This window comes from Rhea pennata, chromosome Z (assembly GCF_028389875.1).
Source record: "Rhea pennata isolate bPtePen1 chromosome Z, bPtePen1.pri, whole genome shotgun sequence".
Classification (NCBI taxonomy): domain Eukaryota; kingdom Metazoa; phylum Chordata; class Aves; order Rheiformes; family Rheidae; genus Rhea; species Rhea pennata.
The window spans coordinates 24521156-24537944 of record NC_084702.1 but is presented as its reverse complement, the minus strand read 5'-3'; the positions used below and the strand labels follow the sequence as shown (position 1 = coordinate 24537944).

The window sequence follows — 16789 nt, the reverse complement described above, 5'->3', positions numbered from 1 at the left end:
AAGACCAGGGTTTAAACCAGTTCTGCCTATGGATAATGCTCTGATCAGAAAATTGTTTACAAAGAACTTGTAATTTGGAACTATTAATTAAAAGTCTTAGGAAAATCAAACCTTACAGTCATTCTAAATATGATCTAACTTTGGCCACAAATTAGACAATAAAATCAAAACTGTTCCTTTTCTTTCTCTGCTAGAGCTGTTTCCAGGAAAATAAAAACTGATTTTCTCTATAATAGCACATGTACACAAACTCTTCTAAGTTAGCAATTTTGAGAGCTTTAGCATGTGGTTTTAGTTGCAGCAGTCATTTTCAATAGCATCTCTTTTATGCACATGCATCAAACACAGGGAAACCTTGCCAGAATCACATCTTGTCTTCACAGAGGCTAATGCCAGACAGCTACCGCTGTAGCTGTCCGTCATCTAAGCATAATTTATCAGCTGCAGTACCAACTGCCCAACTAAACTCTGAACAGAAGATTCGGTATGTGATGAAAAGACACTGTCTGGAGGGGATTTTTGAGCTTTGTTGTTACATGTTGCTTATCTGTGTGCCATTGCTCTTCCCTAGTATTGACAGATTGTAACCACTTTGACCAGAGAGCCCTTCCCCTTATTTTCAGATTATGCAGCTATTGTCCGTTCCATGACACATTTTCCTATCATCATTTCAGGATTTCCTCTCACCTTTGGGCAAAGTGCTAGACCATGACCAAATATTTCCGTCTGAGAGAATGTTTGTTTTACGTATATCACTTTCAAAAGTCAAATTCATTTTGTATGAAACTCATTGCTTCCTCTTCACAGAGCTGCTTTTTGAAGCTCATTCCAAATTACCTATTAACACTCATCATGTGCATGAGGAGTTATTCGTTGTTTACTCCATGTCACTACTGACGTCAACTGGCAGGACAACAGGCGATGTCACACTAAGGCAGGTGTCACCACTGTCCTGTTGGGAAGACTCATCTATCAGCACAACATAACCTTCAGCCCAGTTTCGAATCACTTCTGATGGGGCCAGACAACAGAGTAGCCAAGTTAACCTCACTTTCTACTACCAAGCACCTCTTGGTGCTCTGCAGCTTCCTGATCTGACTCAGCCAAGATAGACCATCATCATTCTACAGATTTTTAAATTAGGTATTTCTTGGTTTTTATTAGTTGAAGTGAAAGAACCTGTGTGTTTGATTACAAAGTTGGTTGTTTAGCTTATAAACAACATACTTGGAGACTGGGTGGGGAAAGGAGATGGGCTGTTTGGGTCATCAAATCTAGTTCTTTATGACAGCAGATAACTATGCAGTAAGCAACTCCAGAAGGACGAATACAGAAAACTTGATAAACTTCAGATTTTTCTCAGAGAAGAGCCACAAAGATCATAATGCATGACAGAAACAAGGAGCAGAACTTGATGAGCAAACTCATCAAGTTTGCTGCTAAAGGTTACCACAAAATACTTGGCAAAATATTTTGCCAAGACCAACTTCCACCTGCTTGAAAGATCTACCTGTGACAGAAAAATTAAAATAATCTCTTAGGTAATGATGCTCAATAAAATTTGTTGAAGGGTAGCAGGGAAAAGGAACAACAACAGAGAAACAAAGCAATTATTAGTTCTTAGAGATCATTACAAAGGTAGGTTTTAGCTGTTAAGCTACTATTTTACAAATGATTTAGAAAAGGCAAATAAGGTGCTTTATTGTAGCACTAAATTACATAAAAATGAAAGATGAACTTGAATAAATAAAATAAAAGAAGCAGCCTATTTTTAAGGCCTGAAATATAATGACAATCAGCTGGGCAGTTACGAAAAACCTATAGGAGCTATTGTTCCATTAGAACAATGTAAGAATTCTACAGGGACTGAGGGGGGATCTTATCAATGTGCACAAGTACCTGAAGGGAGGGTGTCAAGGGGACGGGGACAAACTCTTTTCAGTTGTCCCGTGTGACAGGACAAGAGGCAATGGGCAGAAACTGAAGCACAGGCAGTTCCGCCTGACCGTGAGGGGGAATTTCTCCCCTGGGAGAGTGATGGAGCACTGGCACAGGTTGCCCAGAGAGGTTGTGGAGTCTCCTTCTCTGGAGATACTCAAGGCCCACCTGGATGCAACCCTGTCTAACATGCTCTAGGTGACCCTGCTGAGCGGGGAGGTTGGACTGGATGATCTCCAGAGGTCCCTTCCAACCTTACTGATTCTATGATTCTATAACATTAGTCTCATTAAATGCTAAATAGATAGACAGTTTGTCCTTTAAATTAGAGTAGTTTCTGTCCTACTGACAACCAAATGTTTTAAAGCTCCTTAGCTTGATAACTGAAGGATTTTTTTTTTATATATATATAGCTTACAGCTAAGGTCAACTACAACAGCCGGGGGCGGCAGAAGTTCTATCTCATTTCAGTATTTCCCTTCTTTTAAAGAGATACAAAAATCCAACAACCCACATTTCTTACAATTCATCTGAAGAAGCCAGTTTGGGAATCAAATCTTAGCTGAGTCTTCTACTGTGAACCAGGCACACCACCAGTAAGGATATGTGGCTGTTGTCACCAGTTCACAGGCTAAATCCAGATAAAATATTTTACATCATTTAATTACTAGGAAGTACTTCTTCAGTTTTATTTATTGAAGTAGTAAATTATATAAAGAAATCAAAACATTTCAGTTACATCAACAGATAGTTACGGCAAATTTGGTTGAGCTCTTTCTAGATCTTAATCTACACTGAAATAACCTCTGGGAAATTTTGAAAATCAGGGACTACACATTCTCCACTATAATGCATCTATCTGTATCTAAAAAAGCAACAAAAATAAATGCTGTTCTGTAGGAGCATCTCTACATAATACACAAGTGTTTTCACAACAGGAAAAACCAAATTAGATCTGCATTCAAAGGAAAAAAACATGTGAAAACAATTATGAGATTTTTTAAAAAGTCTTTTATTTTTCTTCATTTTCAAGACATTGCTAGTAATAATAATCACAAATTTAAAATCTATATTTATATATGGTAAATAAGCATTAATTGAACTGTCCTGACGATGGCATTCAGGCCCTCTCTGCACACAAAAGAAACAGCAGGCATAAGGGTAATGGGCACTTGACTTCTCAATGCTCTTTGGAAGCTCACTGACAAGAGTAAAAGTCTGAAGCTTTTCCTTCAGAAAACTGCCATATTTGATTTAGCTTTTCCTTTTTTATGACAGGGCCTTTTATACATACTTCATATTTTCCACATAGCTTTCCAAGTGTCTATAAAACAGTCATATAACACTGAATTTAGAACAATTCCACAAAGAGGCTTTATTCCTCAGAAACAGGAAGTTGTCACATATATGCAAAACATACTTGTGCTTAAAGATTCAGGTTCTGAATCCTTCCACAAGAACTCCTGCTTTAATACAGGAATACATATCAATGCCCCTTCTCCCCCTCCCCCTAAAAAACCTAACAAGTATTAATAGACAAAGTGCCAACTTTTATAGGCAAGCATTATAGATGACAAACCAGGCTTTCTGAACAGAAATTCAAGGCAAACAGTTTACTACATTTTATTTTATTCAGTCTCTTGAGTAGAAACTCAAATTTTAGACATCTGTCCTTTCAAAATTCATGCTTTTAAATCTTTCTTCAAGCACATCAGAATCTTCATCATTGTCTGTACTACTGAAGTTTGCTTCAAAATCCAGTTCATCCTCCAACCCACTTCTCTCTTGGCCATTTTCAGTAGCTGTACTCTCAGTTCTGTCTTGCCCTTTATTAATCCTACAGAAAGCAAAATGAAGGTATCACCAGACTACTTTTGGAAGTACAAGAAAACAATGAAAAGTAGGTTATTTTATTTGAGACAGAGTGACAACCTCAAGTTACTTTCATGTTAAATAGAAAAGACAGTAAGGAAAGAAGTCTCTGAAGATCTAAGACAATTCTGCGAATACGCTGACTAACTAAACAACTGCTAGCCAGCTGACAGGTACTAGTAAATGAATTCAGGATACTCAATAAAGATAGAACTCTAGTACAACAGTTACAAAAACAAAATCCCACTAAACATATATTGTAGCTACTGTGCTCAACATCAGCCCTTGTTTAGTTTACTTCTGTTCATCAGTAACTGAATCATAAAATGACAGACTAAATGCAAACAGTAAATTGGCTTACACATATTTTATGGTGCTCTATCCATTTTAAAACGTTTGCTCCTGAGGAGGAGATGCAATTTACCCTTTCATATTACAATAAAGTGTCTTATCCAAGTAAGAATTATTTGGTCTAGCCACACTAACATCAATAGGCATTTCACCCTGGCTTCAGCAGAGGAAACTGAAGCTAATGACTCTTAATAATTCCTGTCACGATTATTCAGAATACAGGCATGAAGTACAACAGCTTCTAGGCAGTTTCCAAACATGCTTTATTAAAAGAGGAAGACAGCAGTTCTGAAGGTGTGTAATCTAACAGCTACTTACGGAATTACAATTTCTTCTTCCTTTCCACATTTAGCACAGATTCCTAGTTTACAAGCACAAGGTCGGCAAATGATATGGTAAGGATCTTTTATAGCTTTCTGGAGGCATTTGACACTGTGAAGAGAAGAACACAGCATTAAAACATTATTTGTAGGCACTTATTAAACATTCTATGTTCAAAGACAACATAAACAAACTACTGTGTTCTTCTGAAGAGGCACTGTTACAGCCAGTTTCATAGGAAACAATTGATTTTGATGCTTGCTAAAACATGAAGAACATTGCCTGATTTCTTTTTCAACTTTTTCAGAAATAATTTTTAAATTTAGAACCTAAAGAGAAACATAAAAGGTAAGAATTTTTATATTTGAAGAAAAACACTAATCTTTCCATTCATTTCAACGGGCTGCTTTGCTTTAGAAGCTGCATAACTTTTTCCTCTGGCTTAACAAAAAAGGAAAATCAGAATAAAGTACAAAAAGGCACATGCACTTTACAAACAAAAGCTTTCAATCCAAGCAGTACAATGTCTTCCTCTTGAACTTCTCAGAATACAAACAAAGCTAGTGCTGGAGTTTGCTTTCTAGGAATATATGTCTGCATGGAACAGTGTTCTGTTCTGAAAAAAAAAAAACCAAACTTAATTAACCGGAGAGTTTTGGCTGTACTTTCGAGAAATGATAAAACCCTGCATATTAAATGATTTCTAAATTGTTATGGCTTAATATTCACCTGATAACTTTAAAGCTTTGTATTTTTGGAGAGTAGAGCCCAAAACAACATATCCCATGATATGTCGCTGGCATTAAAGACACCCTTTCTTGGTTCTTCAGGCCACCAGGTCCAACAGAAAGGATTGAGATATAACTCTCAAAAGCAGATTTGGCTAAAACAGACTGAAGAAAAATGCCAAGTGTTTTTGTATGCCTTGTAAGTAGAAACACAAGATCCAGCATTTTCTGAAACAGAATTTGACTTGCTTTCTGAAGTTCCATTCCTGAGCACTATCTTCTCCCCACTATCTTCAACTAGACTCTGTAAAGTTTTTATATTGAGATGCACATATCCAACTCCTTAACAAAGTGTGAATTCACAAGAACTGGGGGGCTGACCTGCTGGAGAGCAGCTGTGCAAAAAATGCCAGGCTCTGGGAGTCCAGGTGGACAATAACAACCACAGTGAGCCAGCAAGAAGACCAATGGTATCCCAGGGTGCATTAGGAAAAGCACTGCTAGCAGGTCAAAGGAGATGATCCTGCCCCTCTGCTTAGCCCTGGTGAAATCGCATCTGAAGTAGTGTATCCAGTTCTGGGCTCCCCGGTACAGGAGAGACACGGAGCTCCTGGAGCGAGTCCTGCCAAGGGCTATTAAGGTGAGGAAGGGACTGAAGCACCTCTTGTATGAGGAGAGGCTGCAAGTTCAGCTTGGAGAAGAGAAGACTGTGGGGGATATTATCAATGTGTTCAAGTATCTGACATGAGGATGTACAGAGAATGGGGCAGACTCTTTTCTGTGGTGCCCAGCAATAGGATGAGAGGCAATGGGAACACACTGAAATGCAAGAAAGTACACTTGAACATAACGAAAAACTTCTTTACTATGAGTGTAACAGAGCACTCAAACTGCCTGGAAAGGTTGTGGAGTCTCCTTCCTGGAGATATTCCAAAACTGTCTAGATAGGGTCTTGGACAATGTAGTCTAGGTGACCCTGCTTGTGGAGTTGGACTAAACAATTTCCAGAGGTCCCTTCCAACCTCAACGGTTCTGTGATTCTGTGATTGCTGTAGAATACATTTGACAAAAGCAAACTCTGATTTACCTGATGTTTCTAGTCTTTCCTTTCCCCAGTACAAAAAAAGATATACTGAGAGCTCACTGAAAATATTTGTTTAGTATTTTTCCCTCCCAATCAGTTGCAAAGACCCATGAGTGTCTTACCAAACAGTGGCATTATCAATGCAAAGTAAAAAATATATATATATATTTCTTCTTTCAACAGTTTAATTTATAATGTTCGAATTTGTGAAATAAAAGTGAACTAGATCTTAGGAAAATTCACAGTTGCTGTACTAAAAATCATGATTTTGTCAATGTTAAGAAAAAAGAAAGTGCACAGAAGTTCATTCTCACTTCGATTTGAAAAATTCTCATCACACGGCAGTTACATTCTTATATACAACAGAGCCATAATTTAGAAGCTTCACCCCTTGAAATTCTTTACACTCTTGTTCTTCCCTTCAGTCAATATACTGCTATAGATAGGGCTAGAAACCACTGCCTGGAGATCTAGAACAGCACGCAGTCTAATTCACCTGTTCACAAATATGAGGAAAAAAATATTATATATTTTGTCATAGCCAGCTGTCTTCCCATAATGTCACTTTTTATTTCTTATGCTTCTAAGATTTATTTCTTTTTTGCCCACCTTTTTTTTTGATGTGAGTGCAGACACGGCAAAAGAATCAAATCCACCACAAAACTATTTATTACTGTTCATTATTTCTGTACAGGATACATAACCATTTGAGAAAGACTTAAAAAAAAAAAAAAAAAAAGATACACCCCAGCTTTACCAATCGTGTGCATAACCAAAAATATTAACTCTAGAAACTAGTGAGACTCCTGCTTAATCAGGTGTAAAATATTTTTTTACACAAAAGAATGAAATAAATTATTTTAAAAATAAATATTTATCAGATGTTGTTTCATATCAAAAAGAGTAAAACTTCTCACAAACATGGGAGATGGTATGAATCAACATTTCTTCCCTTTTAACCTACCAAAAGCAAAATAAAATGCACAGTCATTGAGGGAGCTGCACATGTTGCATTTAGAACCTCTTCGTAACTCTTCTGTGATTTTGTATTTCAGAAGTACATAACTGAGAACAACTTACATACACAAAGAAAATCAGAGTGATAAAGCTGACTATATCATACCCCACAGTCCAGCTCTTTAAGTTTAGCTTCACTGTTAGGCCTGTGCCTGCAGCCACAGAGGTAAGGACCTATACAGCTGAGCATGTCATGAAAGGAACACTATCCACCTAAGAAAATTAATATATCACATGCCTATGAAGTATTTCAAGGGATTTATTGTTATGTACTTGCCCCAAAACAAATACAGCTCTGCATACAAACAATGCTAAATATTTTATATTTAAAATTATAGTTTCATGTAAGAAAAGAAAGAACATGCTAGGATATACTAAAACACAGCTATTGCAAATATTTGGCAGGAATAGAGGTTCTTGTAATGCTGAGAACAGTGTTATTGATGATTTTGACAGGGTGCACAATTAAGTTTTTCCTCGCCTCATTTCTATGCCAAACAGTCTTTGTCAACTGTAATAATCTGATGTGTGGTTTTCTCTAATATCGACTTGCCATAAAATCTTAGAAAATTAGGGTATATCTGGTTCAGGTTTCTCTTTTTGTTAAGGAAGATGCACTGACACACTTACAGGTCTACAGTGAGCATTAAGAATGTTCAAACATTTTAACAAAAAGCAGAGAGAATCAATTGCTTTTCTACTGTGTTTTCTTTTCAAATCTTTAAGATGGAAAGATTAATGAAGCATAAAATTAACATTGTATTTATATTATCATTTCAGAATACAAATTTGAAGAATGTCATATAATAGCAACTACTACTTTGGAGTTTCCCAAAACAGAGTATTTTCCCAAAAACTCAGAAATTATATTCTCAGTGATTAACCCAAAGTATCTTAACTCACCATTTTTTGGGTTTTGACAGTAGTTTATACTTGTTGAATTTTACCCGCCACTCCAAGATACCTTTACAATGCTGACAAACTCCATCATGAAGCTTGGCATTTATTTTCTGAAAAGAAAAAAAGAAAAAGTGAAGAAAAATGTTTTTGCAATTCATACAATATTTAGAAAGATGTTAACTGATATTAAAGTTAGTATTCCATATATATTTGCTAGTAGTAAGTGTATGCAGCAGGAAGAGCAGCCACGTAGTCTTCTTAAATTATCAAAAAATGACAACAAAAGGTGAGTATTTTTAATTATAATTATGAGGTTACTTCCATCTCTAGAGATTTTATAAAAAGGTACCTTTAAGTAGAAATACATTCTGAAGTACACCGTTTTTATTCAGAGAAGATGGCTTAAAAGACTTAACATTTAGCTTATTATTGCTCAAGCTATTGTTACAGTACATAAAGTGGGTTTTCTCATGATTTTTTCTCAGAGCACAATAAAATAGAATGGACACATCATTTGCTGTCAAACCATTCAATATCTTTTTCATTATAACCTTTCTTTACTACCAAGTAATAAATTTTTGCCCTCAAGCCGCTAAGACAAAATCCATGAAACAGTCATTTAAACCACTGTGTATCTTCAGGACAAGGCAGTATTTACCGTAGGATCTTCTGCAACATTTTATATTTCTTTCTCTTTGAGAATACAAAAGCTCAACTGGCCACCACTATTTGCACAAGAACAGTTATTCAGAATACAGGAAACCATACTATTGCCTTAAAGAACATGCAACATATACTGAGTCAATCTACCTTCTTTTTCTTCTTTCTCCAAAAGTGCCAACAGCAATAATAACAACAGTTACTTTTAACAGTACCTATTGTACTATTGTACCAAAATTACATGAATGTCATAGTCTAAAAGAACATCTAATGCTTAGAACACCTAGGAGTTCTTTGGGACAGATTCTGCATTGAGCTTAAGGAAGATTATTCTCTTACAGATACATCAAAAAGTTTATAAATTCATACAGTAACTTTTGAAGTTATTGCCTACTTTTATGATCCCCCTACTTCCTACTACTCCACAAAATACTACTTCAAGACAATAAAGAAAATAACAAGCCTGTCTTTAAAAGTGTGGTCTTTATTCTATTCCCAAAATAGTATGAGGCAGAGAAAATGGTGCTTAGGAATGAGACTATACTATAGGACTTGGTTTCATTCTTTCTATCTTTATTAAATTTCAGCCATGCAGTACGAATTTTCCCATGCTTCATTTAGAATCATAGAATCAGTAAGGTTGGAAGGGACCTCTGGAGATCATCTAGTCCAACCTTTCCGCTCAGCAGGGTCACCTAGAGCATGTTAGACAGGGTTGCATCCAGGTGGACCTGGAAGATCTCCAGAGAAGGAGACTCCACAACCTCCCTGGGCAACCTGTGCCAGTGCTCCATCACTCTCACAGGGAAGAAATTCCCCTTCATGTTCTGGTAGAACTTCCCAAAACTGTGCTGCTTTTTGACTGTTTCAGGTAAGAGAGTGTTATCTTTCTTTCAAGTGACTAACTGAGTTAATATGTTAAACAAAAAAACCCCAATAAACCACAGGTTTTGCAAAATGCTTAAAGAGGGAGGTTAGCCACAGTTCTGATGATGGGAATGTATTATGAATGATTTTTTTTTCAGAAAACACAAATATGTAGCTAATCTAGAAACTCTGAGGGAAGAAAATCATTAGTAATGATCTCACATGTATTTGCTAAAAGGCTGGCAGTTCAAACTTCTGTCAGCACTGACTGTACTTCATTCTTTCAAAATTTACACAATTTGAAGATAAGCCTTCTTTTCAGCACTTAAATAGCACACAGTAAGACTCCAAGTAGTATAGCCTGAATCAACATCTAATAACCTGCAAATTACCCAGTCCTCCCTCTTGCTCTGCTGATTTACATTAATTAGTAATGCAGAAGGGGAACAAAACACAAATGCTGTAATTTGTATTCCCAGAAGCACTTTACTGTAATTAGTTATTTTTAGCATTGTTAAGAAGTACAATAAACTTCAAAAGACTGCAATAGTTTGAGCTGAACATAGCTAGCTGCTGCAAAGCAATATCTGTAAAAGGGGAGTTAGCCTGCTGGCTGACAACTAACCAGTTTCCAATAATACCTGGTGGCATCACAACTGAAGAAGGAAGCCCTGTTACAGATAGGCTCAGTATGCCACATACTTGGAATGCAAGAGGCTATGCTCAGAAAAGCTGCATATGGCACAAGCAATACAGAAGAATGAATTTCCTTCAAATGGAGGGGGAGGGGTTACAGTGCTACAATTCTTATTTTAAAGTTTGAAACAGGTAGTTGATTAAAAACTCTTCTTTAAAAAAAGGTACTAAACATTAGCTATGAAACAAGGAAATAAGAGTAACCTTATCAGTAGACCTTTATAATGCGTTTTTCCTCAATGCTTATCATACGGCTGCTGAACACAAATAGTGATAAATATTTTCATCACAGACAGTTAAAATGCAGGCCATCCCAAATTCCTAAGAGGCTTTTGCATATTACTCATAATATAGGTCTTCTCTTCGCACGGCTATAGCAACATTCACTTTAGTGGGAGGCCTGGAGGGTACTATATGGCACAGCTTGTGTCACTGGGATTTCTCCACCTTTGATTTTATACTGTGTGTATAACACTATACAGTATGTTGAACAGCAAAGCCCCAAGTTCTTATCCTATGTCCTCATCTCAGAGATCAGTGCTCCCTCTACATTCTTTAGCACATCGTTTCACCACTCTTTAAACTCTTCTAAGCATTAAATACAACGATTGAGTATACTACATTAGTAATTACAGTTAAGTTATTCTTCAGGAAGAAAATGTTCTGTTAGAAGGCAGTCTCAAACAGAGTTAATAAACTGTTTTGTTAAATCATAAACATATATTTGTAAAGGAAGCTCATCATTCTTAAAGGATGCTGTAAATGTTATGGTACTACTAATAAAAGAATAGGACACTAAATTAAACTGCATCTATTATAAAAATCACATTTATGTGTGACTAAGATTCTCAGCCAGGCACATAGATTCATGAACTTATCTCAATATGATCAACTGTAGAACAAGTCCTACTTAGAGACATGAAGAAATCACATATGATATCTGCTCAGAAGATAACAATTGAAAGAAGTACTACAGCTTTAAGTTCTGATTTTCTAACAGGCATATGTACAGCACAGTCTCTTCGTCCCCTTCAGCAATTTCCTTTATTTTTGCATGACATTGTCACTTTAAGTATGGAGTGGTGTAGTTAATTATTGGCTCAGCAAAAGAGAATATGAGAGAGACTATGATTCTTACCATTTTTAGTTGGTTGTTGATTTAGAAAGTCAACAGAGAAAGATGACCGATGTAAAGTGAGCAAGTGAGCAAGCAGGAAGCATTTGTCAAGTTTAACCTTAATTTGCATGTCTTCTAAGATTATTTCACTCAGAAAAACACAAGATTATTAAATGTTACTATTACTGAAGCAAGTTGACTTGTAATTTCCTGCAATTTTTACACTAAATTCAACATTTTCCTAAAAAGTATTAAATCATTTTCAAAACTAAAACACGCGTGAAAAAGCAGAGTCATCCATAATTAAAGATTTGAATCAACTGACTTCTCAGAATTAAAAGCTCTCATAACAAGCAGGAAAAGAAACTTTCCTCCTCTCTCAGTTCCCACTCAGAATGATGAAGTTATTTGTTAAAGCAAAGAAATCCTTCTGCTCTCACTTTTCCTGCTAATATACACTATTTATTTTACATTTTGTTACCTTTCATATATTTTTTTTCTTTCACTCACTCAAGAGGTTGCTTTCCTTTTAACAGTTAAAAACAAGAAAGTTAAAATAAACACAGACCCGAACAAAGGTTGTCAACTTTGTTTTTCAATTAAAACTTTTTTACCCAGCTAATTAGCTTTCATACATGAAGATGTGATAAGACTCATGGTCTGAAATGGATTTCTTTGCATAAGAATTACTTTAATAGATTAGAATATCTGTTTACCACAGTAGTTTCTTTATGGTTTTTACTCGTTTTCCTATTGTACTCAATAGTTCTTCTTTCCTCCCTCCATTGCTATACTTCCTCCAAAGGCAAGGACAACTCATCCAATGCTTACATTATTCTTATATATTCTCCACAGAAATGAAAGTATAAAATACAGACATACATACATAGTTTTTAAGTACACAGTCACAAAATATTCTATATCCACATTATATATACTCTGCCAGGTCAACTACACTAACAAAACAGCATCCTCTCTATGCCCAAGTAACCCAGTATTAAATTATTTAACAACCTGCCAAAAGTAGTTCAGAATGTGTTAAAATAAATACACACCTACACCTACTGACTTGGCACACAAAATAATCCCTACTTTGAGCTAGCATTAAAGCAATCAAAAGCAAGATGTAATGATGAGGTTTCAAAGAAACTTCAAGTCTGTTTGAAAGTTCCTAATTTTTTCTGCACATATATGCATTTTAATTCACTGTATTAAAAGCAAAACTAGCACTGAGAACCCATCAACGGTCTGTTCTACCGCAAAAAAAAAAAAAAAAAAAAAAAAAAAAAAAAAAATGATGCCAATACCATCCATAAACTTCCTTGGCAGAAGCACATGTGATACTGCTTCAGTCAACATGGCTCAGGGCCGAATTTCTGAACAAATATGCTTCTCAGAAAAACAAAACTCCACTCCTGAATATCAGAGTTCAATTACAAAGCAGATAAAGTAGCACAACAGCAGATGCTGAGATGGCAGCTTTTGGGGGGTTCTAATAAACATTTCAGACTGAAATCACGTCCTCTAAAGAACTTCACTTGCTCACATGCTGTGCCAGTATTACTTTAAATTCCATTTTTTTACACAAATATTTCCTGATCTCCTTCTACAGAAAAATACATTTAACAGACTTCCTCACAGGTAAATATTGATAGCTATAAGGCTATTTCAGGCACTTTTGTGTTTTACTGCTATGGACCTTTACACATGTGAAACCAAAATCTTTCTGTAAACTCAATTCCAAATGCTCACCTTGGAGATTAAGACATTTAGCTTCATTCATTCCAGTCAAGAACCTCATAACTGCTCCATTCTCTCAGAGCAACCACGAATCTCAAAACATACAAAAGTAACCAGCAAGCAGATGTAATACACACTTGAAAGAAGGACTCCTATCCTCTTCTCTTGAAACAACTGACCATAAATACGCACCGCAGCGTTATCTTAGAATTGAAAATAGATGCTGTGTTCACTCCTATTCTCCATAAAGAAAAGGTTGTAGTTCACTTTAAACTCAGAATAACAGGGATGGTTTGAGAACAGACTTTAGCCTGCTGACCTCCTCTACTACGCAGGAAGAATACAAGCTCCAATAGTCCCAACACTGTTATCTGGCAATTTCAACTGGATATGAGTTTATCTATGTCTTCCCTTCTAAGCTGTAAGTCATGCTCACTGACTCAGCATTTAAGTCCAACATTCACCCATTCCACTTCTACTGCCTTCCCACAGTGTTGACCAGTGTCTTCACTAAAACAAATTATTCAACTACATAGTGAGCTGAAGAAATAGCTGACACCAACATTGTGGTAAAGCTAAAGTTCAGAGCTAATAACATCTGAAATTTAGAGATATGTAGATTATCTGGGGTGTATATCAGGAGTGTATTTAATGAGAGAAAAGAAATGAAGAAACAGATTAGTCAGTTGGGTGTAAATATGAATCACTTTGTGGTTTACCATCTTATTACAATGGAATTTTGAAAGTTCTTGTTGAATGCTACTTAATTTCACCTCCAGAACCACCTTCATTTACAGTTTCCATGTTGACTTACACAATATACTTTATATAAAAGTATGTTTATATAACACAGTGTATATTCCTCATTTCAGTGCCACAAATAGATGTTCTAAAGTATACCACGTAAAGCAAGCAAGAATCCATAAACAAATGCACAGATTCAACAATTAACAACACAAGAGTATCTTACCCAGTCTGGCTCTTCCCACTTCAATTCAACCTAATACGCAACCTTTCCCATCACAGTTGTTGGCAGTTACCCAAATACAGTTCAGAAGCAGTGTACTTTGCTGCGAGGGTGTTTCACCTCAATCTGCCTAACCCAGAATAATGCTGTGGTAAAGATGCATCATTACAGGAAAGACAGATGGATCTGTCAGCATGTCGTGCAAGTAGTCACATCTATACCCTTTAAGATTAGAAAAAGGATGGCAAGGTCACTGTCAGAGAGAGCACAAAACCCTTAAATAAACAAATAAAAAGCTGGATAGTGACTGCCAGCAGGGAAAAGTCAAAAGAATATTAGATCAATTTCCGCTGCAGATATTCCTCCATTGAAAGAAGCAGCAATAGCACTGCAAATAACTACCTGAATGCCACCCACAGAACAACCTGAAGCTGGAGTAGTTTATTCAACACTACTGATGGAATGCCTGAATGCAGCATAACATAAATCTTAAATTAATACATGTTCTGCAGCCTTTCAAGATAGCTTTGAGGGGTACAGTGTTTAACAGTAGCCAGAGACAGGTCACAAACCTTAAACGATTTTTTTTTGAGCAATGATTTGCAGATCAATCCGCTTTCAGTAGCGCTAAGCATTCTTTCGACCATGGAGAAGTATGAGAGAAGTGCGTCCATTCCCTCATCTCACTTCCCATAATCAAACTGATATTTCTTCCTTCTACTCATGATGGCCTGAATGTCCATGGTACATCTGATCATTCAGGTCTACATGTATGTCAAGGAGAGACAAGAACGAGGTGTAAAGCTCAATGTAATCAACTCTGTATCTAAACTATAACATTTAACACCACCTAATCTTTGTTAGTCTAACTTATTTTCAAACTTTCTAAATAAGAGGATTAGGCCTAGTTATCATCACAGTCAGGCCCCTTTATATCCTTTAGCACTAGACACCAAAAAACTGAATTTGTACATGAACATGTACCAAATGAAAATACATCCTTCCCCCCTTTTCCCATTTACCCCAGTTATTTTACCCTTTATTAGGAAGCAGCTTCTTCAAAACCCTGCATTCAGCCATCACGAAAAACTGCAGCCACAGAGGGGAAGAAATCATTTGCTTGAAACCAAAGCGAGAAGGCTGCAGCCCCATTTCACCCATCCTTTGTAGTTATAAAAGACTTTTTTGACAGACTGACTCTCTAGGATATTTTTGTGTGTGCAGGACAGACAGGAAAATATGTTCCTATCAAAGATCATGTAGTGACACACAATCAATGACACACAAGCAGCACTGCTTGGAGCCCTACAAAAGCAGCCTGCTCCACCTGTGAAACCAGTCCTACAACCATATAAAAAAAATCTTCCCTCCTTGGTGGCACTGCTTTATTACTTTCTTCCCCTTCCTCAGTTATTTGACAGATCAGTCAGCTTTGCTTAAAGGGTTACTGATGTAACAACAGTATAAATAGCATCAGATGAACTTTCCAAAAAAGTTTTGTTTTCTGTTTTATTCCTATCTTTCAGTTTAGCTATGAAGACAAAACATCCTGCTTTATTGCTACTGCTCAGGCACACTTCTTGGTCTTCATCCTCTCCCACACTACTATTATGCTACCACAAATATAAGCATATTAAGTTTGTTCCAAAAATATATCATAAACTATTTCCTTTTCCTCACTAAAAAAAAAAAAAAAAAAAAAAAAAAAGAGAGAGAGAGAGAGAGACAAAAATGGTGCTTTACAACAATAGTGTGAAATATCAAACTAGGGCAATGTGTGTAGAAAAGCACTAATAAAACAACTGAAGACACTTGTTTTTTCTACCCAGAAAACACCAGAATATTTTTTCAGCCTTAAAGGAAATATGAGTCTCTTTTGAGTTACATCAAAAGTACGTGAGACAAACTTGCTATTTATATGAAAAAATAGGTAAATTGTGCAAAATAAATTCTCAAAATACAAAGATGTCTGAAGTGACATCAGATAGTTATGAGCTTTGAAGTAAGATACTAAACATCTTCCCAGAAGTCACGTTAATAACACTGCAGAAAACGTTTACTTACTGCATTCACAGCACAGCAGTAAGTGTTTTATTTTTATCTCTCGTCCTAGTGCTTTGGCTTTTCGGTTTAGGAGGTATGTTTCAGGATATCTGCTTATGCGACAGCGTAAGACTAGGGCCTGGTGACAGCTGACAGAAACGGACCGTCGGGGACCCGTCAGGACCCGTTCCTGTAACGGCACAGTGATTCTTCGAAGCAGAACCGAGCCAAACGTCCCTCGGTTTCTGCCCGCCGCCGCCCGCCGGCCAGAGTCGCCGGGCGCCCAACGGCTCTCGCCCCGGGGCAGGGGGGGCGGCGCGGCGGCGGGCGCGGCCTACCTTCTGCCGGGCGCTGGTGTCGTACTTGTCGTTGCGGAAGCCGTGCGCGTTCTGGTGGCGCTGCGGCCGCCGGCGGGACACGTTCCCCCGCTGCGAGCTCATCCCCGCCCGCCGCCGCCGCCGCCGCCTGCCCCGGAACCGCTCCGCCCG

At 37.1% G+C, this 16789-nt stretch overlaps 1 protein-coding gene across 1 annotated transcript; it reads right to left on the bottom strand.

Moving 5' to 3' along the window:
• Positions 1–2933: 2933 nt before the first annotated feature.
• On the bottom strand, positions 2934–16777 carry CZH9orf85 (chromosome Z C9orf85 homolog). The gene is made up of 4 exons (XM_062599877.1): positions 16640–16777; positions 8215–8321; positions 4480–4593; positions 2934–3775 (listed from the first exon to the last, which is right to left on the bottom strand). Exons 1-4 carry the CDS (start codon positions 16739–16741, stop codon positions 3598–3600), a joined length of 501 nt encoding a protein of 166 aa, XP_062455861.1. The 5' UTR covers positions 16742–16777; the 3' UTR covers positions 2934–3597.
• Between the last annotated feature and the right edge of the window lie 12 nt (positions 16778–16789).

Excerpts from the sequence above, each read along its gene's own strand:
- CZH9orf85 (XM_062599877.1), bottom strand. The coding sequence starts at position 16,741 with ATGAGCTCGCAGCGGGGGAACGTGTCCCGCCGGCGGCCGCAGCGCCAC. Across the intron at positions 4,594-8,214 it reads CTGTCAAAACCCAAAAAATG|TGTCAAATGCCTCCAGAAAG; the intron begins GTGAGTTAAGAT and ends TTCTCTTCACAG. Across the intron at positions 3,776-4,479 it reads GAAGAAGAAATTGTAATTCC|GATTAATAAAGGGCAAGACA; the intron begins GTAAGTAGCTGT and ends TGCTTTCTGTAG.